The sequence below is a fragment of the Staurois parvus genome, unplaced genomic scaffold, assembly GCF_062004578.1.
Source record: "Staurois parvus isolate SC_StPar_1 unplaced genomic scaffold, SC_StPar_1.0 ptg000709l, whole genome shotgun sequence".
NCBI classification, from domain to species: domain Eukaryota; kingdom Metazoa; phylum Chordata; class Amphibia; order Anura; family Ranidae; genus Staurois; species Staurois parvus.
In genome coordinates, this window is record NW_028318505.1 from 2234643 (window position 1) to 2249203 (window position 14561).

At 39.7% G+C, this 14561-nt stretch overlaps 1 protein-coding gene across 1 annotated transcript in view; it reads left to right on the forward strand.

The window, feature by feature from the left end:
• CACHD1 (cache domain containing 1) overlaps positions 1–14561 on the forward strand; it is a 274321-nt gene that overhangs the window by 182711 nt on the left and 77049 nt on the right. Inside the window, exons 6-7 of the mRNA XM_089653393.1 lie at positions 1111–1255; positions 4906–5122. Of these exons, the coding sequence (XP_089509519.1) occupies positions 1111–1255; positions 4906–5122 (362 nt within the window). The remainder of the gene's footprint in view (positions 1–1110; positions 1256–4905; positions 5123–14561) is intronic.

The window sequence follows — 14561 nt, forward strand, 5'->3', positions numbered from 1 at the left end:
GTAGCACAATCAATGGAGCACTATCCTTCCCATTGATACCAATAATGGGGCACTATTCCTCCAAGTAATACCTATTATGGGGCACTATTCCTCTTACTGTTTTATTCCTCTGACCACCAAGGTTGAAGCATTGTTTACACCCACTGATGCCGTGGCATTTTCTATTTCTATTGGTCACAGTCCCCCCCCCCCCCCCCCCCTTAAAAAAAAAAAAAAAAAAAAAAAAAAAGCTTGGAGATTTTGTGCCCCCAAGTTTCTATAAATTCTCAGAGCTCCAGTTCCCAAACCGGGTTTTACAAACCACTGAGGAAAATGAAAAACCGGTTTTCTCATCAGAGCTAATTCCAGATCTGGTGAGACTAGCAGTCAGATGCAGCATTGCCCTAGCCCAGTGGTCTCCGAACTGTGGTTCTTTGCTTGCCTTTATCCTCCCCCTGGGGCAATATTTCTTCCACTGGACACCAACAATTGGGCATAATTCCTACCACTAGCTCAAACAATGGAGCACTATCCTTCCCATTGATACCAATGATGGTGCACCATTCCTTCAACTAATACCTCTTATGGGACACTATTCCTCCTACTTTTTTATTCCCTCTGACCACCAAGGTTGAAGCATTGTTTACACCCACTGATGCCATGACATTTTCTACTTCCATTGGTCACAGTTCCCCCCCTCTAAAGTCTGAAGGACAGTAAACTGGCCCTTTGTTTAAAAAGTTTAGAGACCCCTGTCCTTCATATATTGCACACATACAGATATATGAAGCTTAAGGCACTGGAAGTGCATTTCTATTTTTCAGGAAAAATTGAAAGCGCTCAAGGTACATTTTGCAGAGTACTTAGTCAGAATTGACATTTCCTAATTTCTCCCTATAGGATAGCGAATATTTACTTTTTGAGTTCAGAGAAAAAAAGTTAAGAACCCCCCCAAAAAAATTAAAAAATATAAAAATACTAATGTATTGGGCAGACTCGATGGACCGCTTTTTTCTGTCATCACTGTTCTGTGTTTCTAGGTACACTTCAATGCGATTTTTAATTTTCTGTACATTTTTATGTGCGGCAAAAAATTTGTAAAAGCCCAACTCATTCTTTTTATTGAACTAGACCCATCTACGTGTCCACGGTGAGACCCCAATCCAAGCATATAGTAGTCATTGTGGATCATGGCGCGTCAATCACAGAGACACAGCTACAGATAGCCAAAGATGCTGCAAATGTTATTCTAAACTCCATTGACGAGCATGATAAGGTGAGTGAAAAATTTAGCTGAACATCTTTTTAATAAAGCTAATTTGTAAAATTGCGGGAGAAAAAAGTTCTTGTTGTACATGTATTTTTTTATGGACTGAATTAAAACAATTCTGCAAAGAAGGGTGGACCAAAATTCCTCAACATCGATGTGAAAGACTCATTGCCAGTTATTGCAAACGCTTGGTTGCAGTTGTTGTCGCCAAGGGTGGTACAACCAGTTATTAGGTTTGGAGGGCAATTACTTTTTCACATAGGGTCGGGTAGGTTTGGACAGCTTTTTTTCCCTTAATCATCATTTAAAAATTGCATTTTGTGTTTACTTGGTGTATCTTTGTGTAATAAAATTTGTTTGATGATCTGGATCATTTAAAGGTGACAAATATGATATTTTAAAAATATTATTTTTGAATACCACTGCCAGATGTATAATATTCAGTTGATAAAATGCAGAGATGGTGGGAGCTCTTCATAATGGGCACAGCAGGTATGCAGACTCTGGAACTCGACCAGAGATCTCACCAATCTCCCAAAAACTATCAAACTCTAAACAATAATGAGCCCATCAGGCAGCACATTTTAAAATGTTAAGAGTGGTCCAATAGGAAAGAATAAAGTATGAAGTATCTTATTTTATAATTGAGTGCCAGAAGCTCTGCAAGAGAGAAAGTATGTTTTAATCATTTTGGGAGCACGGTCAAGTAAAATAGTTCCTAAACAAATAGCAGAAGAAATATTTGGGGATAGATTCCCTATTTGGCAAGAGAACGCGGAGCGTCCGACATCTGTACTCTGAATTTATTCTAGAAATAATACAGAGAGTCTCCAAAAATATTCCTCTGGCAATTGGGTGTAAAGAAGAATCACAGGCTACAAGACAAATGTTTTTACAGGGCTGTCTGAGCAGTCGTAAGGCCTTCCCGTCAGATCTTAAAGTGCATCTGTGGCATATAAAGCAAGATTGCCGTGCTGTGGATAGATGAAATCATTATTATTATTATTTAAGGGAGACTGAAGTCTTTTGTATTTTTTTTTTTTTTTTTATAGTGAAGTACATGTAATCGGCTTAAAGTGTACATAACACCAAATATCTTTTTCTTTTCTTTTTTTATGCTCTGTTTTCATTTGTTAAATAAAAAGCTTAAATTGTAATGTATTGCAGTATTCCATTCCTTAGTGAGGTGGCTGCATTAGTTTTCTTTTCTTTTTTTTTTGTGTGTTTTTCTTTTACCGGATGATCCAGCCAGTAACATACTTCCTGTCCTAGTCAACATTGCATTGTGTGCAGGGGCGGACTGACCATTTGGAAACTCGGGCACTGCCCGAGGGCCCGGGGTCAGTAGGGGGCCCCATGAGATGCCCCGGTACCTTTTTCATAGGCTTTTTTGAGTTTGGGCAAGGACACAGGGGCCCCATGATCCCCTATTGAGGGCCTGGGGTCAGTAGGGGGCCCCATGAGATGCCCCAGTACCTTTTTCATAGGCTTTTTTGAGTTTGGGCAAGGACACAGGGGCCCCATGATCCCCTATTGCCCGGGGGCCCCATGAGTTGTCAGTCCACCCCTGATTGTGTGTACAATGATGCAGTGTTGTCACACTAGAGCATGAACAATTTTATGACTACATAATGCTTCCTGCTCTCCTCAGCTCCATAACATAGAGGAACGTTTATATAGTCCACAAAGACAGCTGGGAATAAAAATAACTGATAATGCATTAGAGGCACTATTCAAAGAGTAAACAAATCCACTCATATTTCCGGCAGGAGCAACAATTTTTTTTTTTGATTGAAGAGAGACAATAAGCTAATTGCTTGTTCTTCACCAATTTCTCTGTGATTCGGGCTGTTGCCTTTATTTAAACATAAATGAATAAAAATTTGTGCAAAATTTTTGTTCGGAATTTCCCAATTAAAATACTAACCCATTTAAATGAATCCGAAATAATGAAATTTCGGCTGAAATAATAAATTACCTGAATTCGAGTCGAATTTGAAAACAAATTGGAAGCATAAACATATTGCCGACTATTGCTGATTTCCTTCAAAGACTGTGTTTGTGTATTAATGTTAGAACATAGATGTCTTCTGAAATTCAGATTTCGAAAAGAATAAAATAAATCAGAATAGAAAATAAAAAAATAGAAAGGAGTAGAATATAAAAGAATAGAATGCAAAAAAATAAAATAAAATAGAAAATAATAAAACGGATTAGAAAAAAAATAGAAATAACATATCCGTCTTCTGAAATCCAAATTTCAAATAAAATCAAATAGAATATAGCAGTGTTTCCAAATTTAAAAAGAAAAGAATATAAAATAAAAAAATTGAATATAAAATAGAATATAAAATAAAATAGAATATAAAATAAAATAGAATAGAAAATAAAAGAATAGAAAATAAAATAGAATATAAAATAAAAGAATAGAATATAAAATAAAAGAATAGAATAGAAAATAAAAGAATAGAATAGAAAATAAAAGAATAGAATAGAAAATAGAACAGAATAAAATAGAATATAGCCATCTCCCGAAATTTAAAATTTGGAAAGAACAGAATAGAAAATAAAAGAATAGAAAAGGAATATTAAATAAAAAAATAGAATATAGATGTATTTTGAAATTCAAATGTCAAATAAAGTAGATATTAGAATTTCAAGAAGAATAGAATAAAATAAAACAGAACAAAAAACAATAGAGTAAAATAGAATAGAAAATTATAGAATAGAAAGGAATAGAAAAGAAAAAAATAGAATGGATTAGAATAGAATATAGCCATCTTCTGTAATTCGATTAGAATAAAATAAAGTACAATAAAGCAGTCTTCTGAAATTCGAATTTCGAATAGCATCGAGCCAGTTATTCTTTAAAATTAACTTTAATCCATTTGATATGTTCTATTCGAATTCCGTTCAAATACTTTGAATCCACTGGAAATTTTCGAATCCAGCCAAAAACTAATAAATGAAACAAATTTTGTCACAAATGGAACGAAACAAAATTAGTAACAAAAAAAATCGTGTTACAAGCTTTGTACAAATATTTTGCTTGTGTACCAAGCATCAGGTGTTTGTGGGCAAAAAAAAAAAAGTTATTTTTTTGAGAAAAGTACTTTTTTGAGCGCAGAACATAGGACAAGTGGGTACATAAGGATGAACAAGAACAATTAAAAAGAATAGGATTCTGCATGTTGACAATAATCAGGCATATGGAAGCAACCTGTGTGAGTGGGGGCTCAGAGAGGGTAAAGGTCTTTAGCTCAAATAATAAAAAAAACCCTTCATATTGAAAGCAAAAATTGTCAAATCACTTATCTCTACACTTCTCTGCTGTTTTTTCCTTTGTCTTTTTTGCACTTTCTGTCATTTTTTGCACTTTATGTCTTCACTTTTTTTTTTTAAATATTCAGTGCTTTTTTTTTTTTTGCTTTTTTTTTTTTTTTTTAATAATGTCCACTCACCAAATATTTGACTCTATTGGTGATGATAAGATCCCAGGATCAGGGCCCTCCTAACCCTCTTGTATTGAACTGTATTGTTGCTGTATTGTCTCCCGTTATATTGTAAAGTGCTGAGCAATCTGTTGGCGCCATATAAATCCTGTATAATAATAATGATAGGTAATCTTTAACTTGGGAATCTTTCTGCCTTTCCAGATTTCTGTCCTGACTGTGGCTGATATGGTGAGGACCTGCTCCTTGGATCAGTGCTATAAGACATTTCTGTCCCCGGCCACCAGCGAGACCAAGAGAGAAATGGCCAGCTTCGTGGCCAGTGTAAAGTCTTCGGACAGCCCCACTCAGCATTTCCATGGCTTCCAGAAAGCTTTCCAACTCATCAAAAACACTAACAATGGCACAAGGATTCAGCCAAGTAAGATGAGTTGTGTTTTGGCCAGAGTGGATATTGCCATACTTACTCTCTTGATTATTATTATTTCTTGTACCATTTGTTGAGCCATGGGACTAATTTCTCCTTACTACCTGTCCTAGAGACACAACAGAAAGTGAGGTAACCCCTACCCATCTGGCCCATTGCCGATAAATGGCCGGACGGGAGCGCTGCCGATGTGGGTGGATGTTTCTAAACGCACCCTCCTCGCATCCATTACCTGTGCGTGTGCGGCACTGTGATCGGTGCTCGCTGTGTCCTCCGGTCACAGATCGCTGTACGGGACCTCTGTATGAGGTCCCGATTCATTTGATCACTGATTGGCCAATCAGCAATCACATGAATAGTAGTAAACGATGTCACTTCCTGACATCATACTTGCTTTAATACTTGCTTGGTCACTGACCCAGAGTAAAGTTGGCCATAGTTGGGTCGAATTTCGGCCAAAGCAGAGGTGACCAGCTGTATTTCATTCCATGTGTGGACGCTCCTGCTCGCCAGAAGTTGATCTAACATTTGACTTCTGTCAAATGGGAATGTTGAAAAGTTTTTCTCGGATCATCAGCTGCTGATCAGTGTATTCCGGTAGTGGAGTCCCACTATCAACATACAATGACTCAGCAAGGAGGATTCCTCTATCCACCTTGTTTCTATGGAGAGAAGAATCCTTTTTTTTTTTTTTTCGTTCAAGCCCACTGGCTGGACTAAAAAATTAATCGATCTATAGCCAGCTTACATATACAGCAAGTGAGGTAAAGGTGAACTGGTAAGTGACTAATGTTGTTGCGCTGGTTCTTTAATTTATCAGTGTCACGGGTCCCCCACACGCCACGCCCACAGCGACTAGCTAACCGAGGCGCGCACGTGCGGCCGTGACTTGGGGTGAGAGGGAATAAAGGGGAGTAAACTTTGAATATATAAAACCGTATATAAGATCAGCCGTGATATCCTTTCACAGCCCACACTACCTCTTGGCCACTACCGGAGGGAGCCTCCACTCCAATCCAGCTGGCTGACCACACACACTGGCAGATACAAATCTTATATACAATCTGGTGCACAGACTAGAGTTGAGGAGTAGCTTAGTAATTACACACCCTTCTAGGGTCCCTCCAGCTATCCTACAGCTTGAACCCCGGTGTTAATCACTCTTCCACTGTCGACACACCAGACACACCACAAAAGGTAGCCTGCCACCACCCAACAGTTTATCCGCAGAACGGTCTGTTGGGACACCACACACACAGATCTCCGTCTGGCAAAACTGTTACCTTTTACAATCTGCACGCAATCTGCCCACACGCAGTGCAATTGCATACAGCTTGACCGAGCGTTTAAAGGCACTAACATACAATACAATCTAATCTCTCCGAAGATATGAGCCCGTGCTTAAATACACAGAAGTCACTAATTAATTTTAAGATTTAATATCCTGAAAGTGGGAAGTGCATAAAATATGTACAAAATATAAAAAGTTACAGAAGTTCAATCGGACCAAGAGCGGCTTGAAACACCAAGTCGGGGATTGGATTTCCGACACTAGCTCATCAGTCCGATCACAACAGTGTTCGACTGTTGTGATCCAGCCCCACATAACCATTTCCTGCACTTTCCTGGCTTTCTACCTAATCCACAAATATGGTTTTTATATGTCGGTGTGACCCACATTGTGCCCCATCAAAAGGAAGTATTTTCATCTCTCTGCAACTAATATTTTAGCTTTTATGAGAGATGAAGCATTTCCTTTGATGTATGTATATTATTTTAGAGCTCCCAATGTCAGGGAGACAATCTGTCTGCAGCCATTTCCTTCCAATCCGTTTCCCCAGAAGGTGACAAAATCTTATTAGCCCCCAGGTGCCACTTCCAGAGGAAGCTAGGCTTTTACGATGTTAATTGATGACCATTTGTCTGAGTACCTATGAATAAATATTTCTTTAATAAGAAGGAATGAGCTAAATTTACATTGTCATATTCTCTAGAGGTCACATCTTATCTACTCAGATCTGTACATTCATGTCACATGTACGTCACAATCAGCTACATCCAAATGTGTGAATACCACAAATGTGCAAACATGCAAAAAAAAAAAATCATAAATAATTTCTCATAATATATAAATCATTCATGTCTGCATAATGACAATCCCCTTGAGAATGTCTTCCTATGATGAAACCCATTGGGGCGGAGCTAAAGTTCACATCATCAGGACCCGCTGGTGGTCCTTTTGTAATGCTCTGTTTGTATATTAAAATGTATCTTTTTAGAACAAATAAACAAGTGTTTGCGGTTTTATGCTATGTGGCTTTTGTGAAATATATTTTTGCCTTTCCGCTGCACATTCCTGCTGGCGAGGCCTGCGGTTCCCTATATTCGGTCCAAACTGCACAGTGTACAAGCCTTTACTGAGCAAGCACCATTGGACCTGCAGTTTGTGTGGTGGAGGGTTCACATTCAAGCCACAGAGAGAAATATTCATTTCTGTGCAGCATATTTAGCACATTTTGTGGTACTTTCACATTAAAGAATGAAGTGTATTTAAAGGCACGTGTTATGAACCATTACTGAATTTTATTTATTGACATATTTGCACATTTTATGATATTTCCCACATATTTTATGATTTTTTTAAAGGCACAGCACAATTAATTGGTTTAGTATCACATTTATGAATTTATTTATAAATTGTTTGCAAATTTGTGGTATTTGCACATTTGGATGGAGTTTATCATTTAAAGATGCAGTGCAACAATATTAATAATTTATCAGATTATTATCACATTTAGTATTTGGGTATGTGGAGTGCAGCTGCGCCTGATGTTCTTTCTTTGCCGTTTTCCTTTATTTTTTTTATGTTTTTAGATGATCTGACAACAAGCAAAGTTTTATTTTTTAAGTTTTTTTAAAGTAAAGGTGAACCGACTGCAGAACTCCTGCTTACTTGTTCTAGGTCACTGATTCAGAAAATGTCTGAATCCAGTGCGTTGTACAACAGCTATGAAGCTAGCACGCTCAGAAGGTTTAAAGTAGTGGCAGCGCAGGCCTTTCTGACCTGGGGGGGTTTTCTTTAAAGCTTGGCGACTCTAATACATATGTAAACATTGAGGACTGCAAGTGGTTTACTGGGGTTTTGGTTGAAGATACCAGATATAACCCTGGTATCCTTTTATTCTGCCATTCATTCTAATGAAAGCGATCAGAACGGCTCATTAGCCACTGGTTCGCTGTCAGAAGTGGTGGTAGGAGACGCCCTTCCCCTCTCGATGCTCGCCGGCGTTTGTCGGGCACCCTGGTTTTAACAGCCCGAGAAACACTGGCGAACATTGGCAAACAATCCAGCGGAGCGGCCGCAGAGGTGATGAGAGGCTCTGTCATCTCCCCTTTATAAATAATTTTCAAGCAAAAAATACTTCTTTAACCTCCTCAGCGGTTTTCCCGAGTGTAGCTCGGGGTAAAATTTGAGTACCAAGAGCGGTAACCCCGAGCTACACTCGGGCTTACCATGCGGCGTTGCTCAGGGGGTCCCTGCAGCACTTACCTTGTCCTTCGCTCCCACGATGTGTCCCCAGCAGCGTCCCCGGCCATCTCCTTCGGACGATGCCGGCATCCGGCTTCCGTGTTCCGGTCCCTGTGACATCGGGACGTACGGGCGCCGGATCCGGTGGCAAATTTGAAATTTTTTAAAAATGTCATTTTTGCTGTCATGGCTGTTTCAATGCATTTTACATATATTTTGTCCCGAGTGCTTTGTCCTGCGCCCTGCCTGCATTTTGACTGTTCTTTCTGCCTGGAAACTTAGAAAAGTCCATGGCTTCCAAAAAGCGTCCCTTTACGTCAAAAGCGGGTTTAGACCGGCTAGAGAACAGCGATAGTAAATCAGAACCACTTGCAGAATTGAGTGATAATGATTCGTGGGGGAAATTCGTCATCAGACACTGAAAACGACTTTGCTCAGCGATGTGCAAATTTGCCTCTGTATTTCAAATTTCAGTGTTTTTGGTTTGATTATATTATTAAATTAAATTTATTATTATTATATTATTATTTTTTATGATTATTAAATTATAATTTATGATTTCGCGTTTCAAGTTTTATCATATCAGGGATGTTTACTAGACTCTTGTTCGGACAGATTTCAGTGAGTTATTCCTAAGAATTACAGCCTACAATAAAAAACTACATATTTCCATGCAAAAAAATGGTACCGCTTTCAGCACAAAAAATCGGAAAGAATCATAACGCCGAGGAGGTTAAACTTGTAAACAAAACTTGCCAGAAAATGCTTGATCTTCAAGTGGTTGAAGCCATAACTGTTGATGTGAGCATTTTTTGCCCTCTGCATGGACCAGTGCTGTCCTGCTTTGCCGCTGTCCATTGGACTTCTTCCAGGTTGTATGACACCCACCAGTCTGAGCCCAGACTTTCTTGGACACATCCTTGTGGAGCTTAAGAAGCTTTCTAATAATAAACACCTAAATATCTCCTAACAAAGAGTGAGGCTGCTCACAGATCGAAGAGCAGAGTGAATTAAGCAAGGAAAGTGCTACTAGTACTATTACTATTGATGCCTCCCAGCAAACTGCTTCTTGTTTAGCTGGGATGAGAGCAAGAAAGGTTTGCAGCTCCGACCTCCTTGAGAAATGTATACCTTGCAGAAATTAATCTTCCATCTGTTTGTCAAGACTGGCAACAAGTTTATGAAGTCTGCATGTTCCTGAAAGTCTGCGATTCCTGATGCGGTGCGTGCAGAAGGTACGCAGGATCCTGAGTTGGCACACAATGAAGGCAAATTGGAATTTATTACTTCCCTGTGGTTGCATCAGGAGCAGGTCTGAGCAGAATTTAAAAATGGCTTTAAAGTGACAGTCCTTTTTTTTTTTTTTTTTGTTAGAAGTGAAACGGTTAAACTACTTGACTGCTGCTTCTACATCTCTTCCAGACTGAAGTGGGGAGATCTGCATTTATATAATAATGGGGGTTCAGTGAGCGCTAACAAATACAGCAGCTGATACACTAAAAAGGAAAACCATAAAACCTTACAAATTACAAAACATAACAGATAGTGCAGCGCTAGAAAGTAATATAAACGTATAGTTGCACCAGTATTGGTGGTGCAAAGTTCTTTAGATATTAGCAAGCGGTATAGGCCACATATGATGTGTATGACCTTCCCAATAAAGATGCAGTAAAGGCGTATACCACACACGCCTTCACTTCCCTATATAAACGCACAATAAAATTGCACAATGAACAATACAATGATGGTCCAATGAAAGTTCAGTGATCAAAAAGGCCACAAATGAGTAGAGAAAGGCTTGATAAGATCCCCGTAATATATATAGTCCGGCATTATGCAGAAAAATGAGTAAATTGCGCACTCACCGGAAGCACAATTTAATTGCACATTTGTGTCATATACACCAAAGGTCACTCCAGTTGTAGATGGAAAGAAGCTCAGATCGAACGACTCCGTGAAGGGGGGTACCGCATCTGGGGGTTCCTTGTAGTAGACCTGGCTCCAAACAGGATCAGCTGAAAATTACTCAGGGCCCTGGAACAATCACCTTGTGGTCCTGAGGAGTTAAGTGCTCGATATAGAGCAAAAAGGAGTACCCATAGTGTAGTATTTAGGTCAAATATTAAATGAATTTATTGAAAATTAAAACGGGAAACACTTAACATGAATATCGTAGTAAAATCAATCCTTGTGCACAAAGGATATGATAAAATACACACTGACCAGCTGGTATAGATGAGTGGCCGCCGGACCTCCTTGATACGGCGGCTTGACGTCACGGCTAGCAAGGGCTCCTCCTTGACGCGCGTTTCGTATCACACGTACATCATCAGAAGGGATAAGGCATTTATAGTATATTTTAAATTATATTGATTAGGACCCTAACCAAGAAAAACTAGTGGGGCTTTAGAGGTACCAAACCATATCAATAGGCATAAATTATACAAAAATCTAATGACATCCTAAATGATATGTTAACGTCTATCTTTTATATATATTTTAAACTCTGTAGGTGGGCAAGTACATATAGCACTTGGTCCTGTTTAAATTGATCCCTCAGTTTTTTAACAATGTGGTTGGACAGGTTTTACCCCCTGTCTTAAATGCTCCTAGGAAGAAGACGGATTTGTTATTGACAGTGCTGATCTCTGGCAGTAGGGCCTGCTCCAGAGACCTGTGCTGCCATTTACAAAAAAACAGATTTGGCAGTGCTGTTTGTCTGTCAGGGCTGCTTTTACACATGCTTGCTCTTATGCAGACCCAGAGCATCCATGCCACTGAATACGTGGCTGACCTTCTACTAAATAATCTTCTGCCATGCCATTTTCAACTCGTATCAAAAGGACCGTTCAGTTCCTTCAGACCTTTGGATGTTTAATCAACATTCTAAAGTCTGCCTTCTAGCCCTAACACTGACTGGAGTACCTGGGTTTATTCTTGAAAACGGCCAAAGCTAGATAGTTCCTTTCTCCAGATAGGTTTGACTCCTTAAGGTCCCACACATGGACCCTCAGACTCAAATGGCACCTCTCATTTCACTTCTGGAAGTATCCTTTGCCCAGCTTCACTATAGGACTTATCAACTCAACATCCTCACCTAATGAAACAAAGAGGTCTACTCTCTGGTGCTTCCAATGTGTCTATCCAGTCAGACAATTCTCTGCCTGACTTGGTGGATCTCCAACCCTATGCTGAAGTTTTTGAAGGTGGCCACAACAGATGCCAGCCTTTCCAGTTGTGGGGGTGGAGTTTACAACTCCCTAACTATCAAGGGAACCTGATCTGCAATAGAGTCAAGACTCCCCATCAACATTCTGTAACTGAGAACCATCAGATTAACATCTACAGCACTGGGCTCCTCTTCTGCAAGGTCACCCCTTCAGGGTACAGTAAGACAATGCCATAGCAGTGGCCCACATAAACCATGAAGGAGGCACCAAACATTGATCTTCCCCAAGGGGAATGAAAATGATCCTCTCCTTGCTGGAAATTGGCGGTCATCCACATCCTTGGTGTGGAAAATTGCTTTGGGATGGATATCTCATATTGGCTTTCCAGTGGCCAGATCCTCTCAATCTCAAAGAGTGATGTCGGCACAGACAAGTCAGTGCTGGCACAGGCTGCTTCACATGATCATCAGTGGACACACCCAAAGCAAAATGGATGGTGGATGTAGGTGTGTATAAAACTGTTTTGGAGGGTAACTTTTTTTATTTTTAAAGGGGTGATGGGGAAGGTAGGGGAAGGGGTGATACAAGTGAGAAAGGGGAAGTTTATTTGCCCAGAAGTGAGCTTTACAACACTGGTTGATTTACTAACATTGGACAGTGCAAAGTCTGGTGCAGCTCTGCATAGAAACCAATCAGCTTCAAGGTTTTTTTTTGTCAAAGCTTACTTGAACAAGCTGATTGGCTACCATGCAGAGTTGCGCCAGATTTTGCACTCTTCAGTTTTAGTAAATCAACCCAAAAGTGTAAAGAAATAAAAAATACCGGTCACATTAGGCTTTGTGAAGTGACTGTTGCGGGAAAACTTTGCTCTGTTCTGTTTCTATACCTGTGAGAACGGATGTGACAAGCCAAAGGCAAAAACCTCATTGTTCATTTGGCGGATCTGTTATGTTATATCCTGAATTTCTTCTGCGTTTTTTGGCAGGGAACACAAAGCAGGAACACGCCAACCCCTTTCCATTTTCAACTGTTTTCATTTTAGGAAGTAGAAAAAAAAATGCCATATTTGGCAGGAGGTTTTGTTACAGTATATAAATGCTCATAGTAATTGATGGTTATTTGGATGAACATTGCACTTTCCCTTCACTCTTATTTTGGTCGTTAAACTCCTCATTTGAGTGATTTATCACATGTCACATTTCCTGTTATGGAAATTTACATACATTTTTTTCAGTAAACACAAGGAAACATTTGTAAAGGGAGCCTGTAAAGGTATCACTATGGTAGCTGCTGGTTTAACTCATCTGCAAGCCTCATTTTTATTTCACTCCTTAGTGATTCACAGACCTGGAGCCAGCATGCAGCCAGTGAAGTGCCAGGACCTGCATGCTTGTTTCAGGTCATTGACTTAATAGGCGGTAATGAAAGAGAGAGGTTGACATCCTCGGAGTCTGCATATGCCAGAACAAGTCCGCATGTGAGGATAGAAATATAACATTGCTCAGTGCAGAGGTATTTTCAAGAAGATGGAAACCAAATACCAAAATCTCACATAAACGCTAACATGTTGTTGTAATTTCACATCATTGTAATATACACACACCAGCCACTCTATTCGGTACACCTTGCTAGTACCGGGTTGGACCCCCTTTTGCCTTCAGAACTGCCTTCATTTTTCATGGCATAGATTCTACAAGGTGTTGGAAACATTCCTCAGAGATTTTGGTCCATATTGACATGATAGCATCACGCAGTTGCAGCAGATTTGTCAGCTGTACATCCATGAACCGTTTACACAAGGCAGGATGGATCCGTGCACAGACTGTTTCTTCTCCCTGAAATTATGTCTGAGTTCAGGGAGCAAAATCAGCCAGATCTGTGAGTAAAAGAAATACACATTACAGTTGTTAGGCACACAGTTAACCTATTGATTGCCCCTTAATGTTAACCCCTTTCCAGTCAGTGTTTTTAGTACAGTGTATCTGATCATTGCATTGGTGTCACTAGCGACATCCTTGTCAGTCAGCTAGTGTGCGTCCCAGCCAGTGTCTGTTAGCGCCAGATTGGCCGCCACACTATCACAGTTCCACTAGAAGTTGCTGATCACCTCCATTATAGTATAGCGTCTATAGCTGCATAAATTCCAGTATATATACCATAGCTTGTAGACACTATAACTTTCACACAAACAAATTAAATTTTGGCCTAGAATTATGAAGAAATTTGATTTTATTGGATAGGTTTTATAACAAAGTAAAAAAGATAATTTTGTTTTCCAAACTTTTCTCTCATTGCCAAGTAGCGCAGTGCTGAATAGCAAAAAAAAATAAAGCCTTCATGGTACACTTTTGTCATCAGGAAACATTTCATGAGAAATGCCATTAAGCCATTACCGGAGTGCATATAGACAGGAAGGGATTGCAGAGAGCCAGCAGAAGATCAGCAGCACTAGAATGCAACAAAGAATTAAAAAAAGTTATAGGCATTTTAGTCAATATAATTGCAATTGTTTGCTACATTAGGCCTTAGCAAACTAAATTTAATTCATCTTGGGTTTTTATCGGGGGCGGACTGACAGATCATGGGGCCCCCGGGCAATAGGGGATCATGGGGCCCCTGTGTCCTTGCCCAAACTCAAAAAAGCCTATGAAAAAGGTACCAGGGGCATCTCATGGGGCCCCCTACTGACCCCGGGCCCTCGGGCAGTGCCCGAGTTTCCAAATGGTCAGTCCGC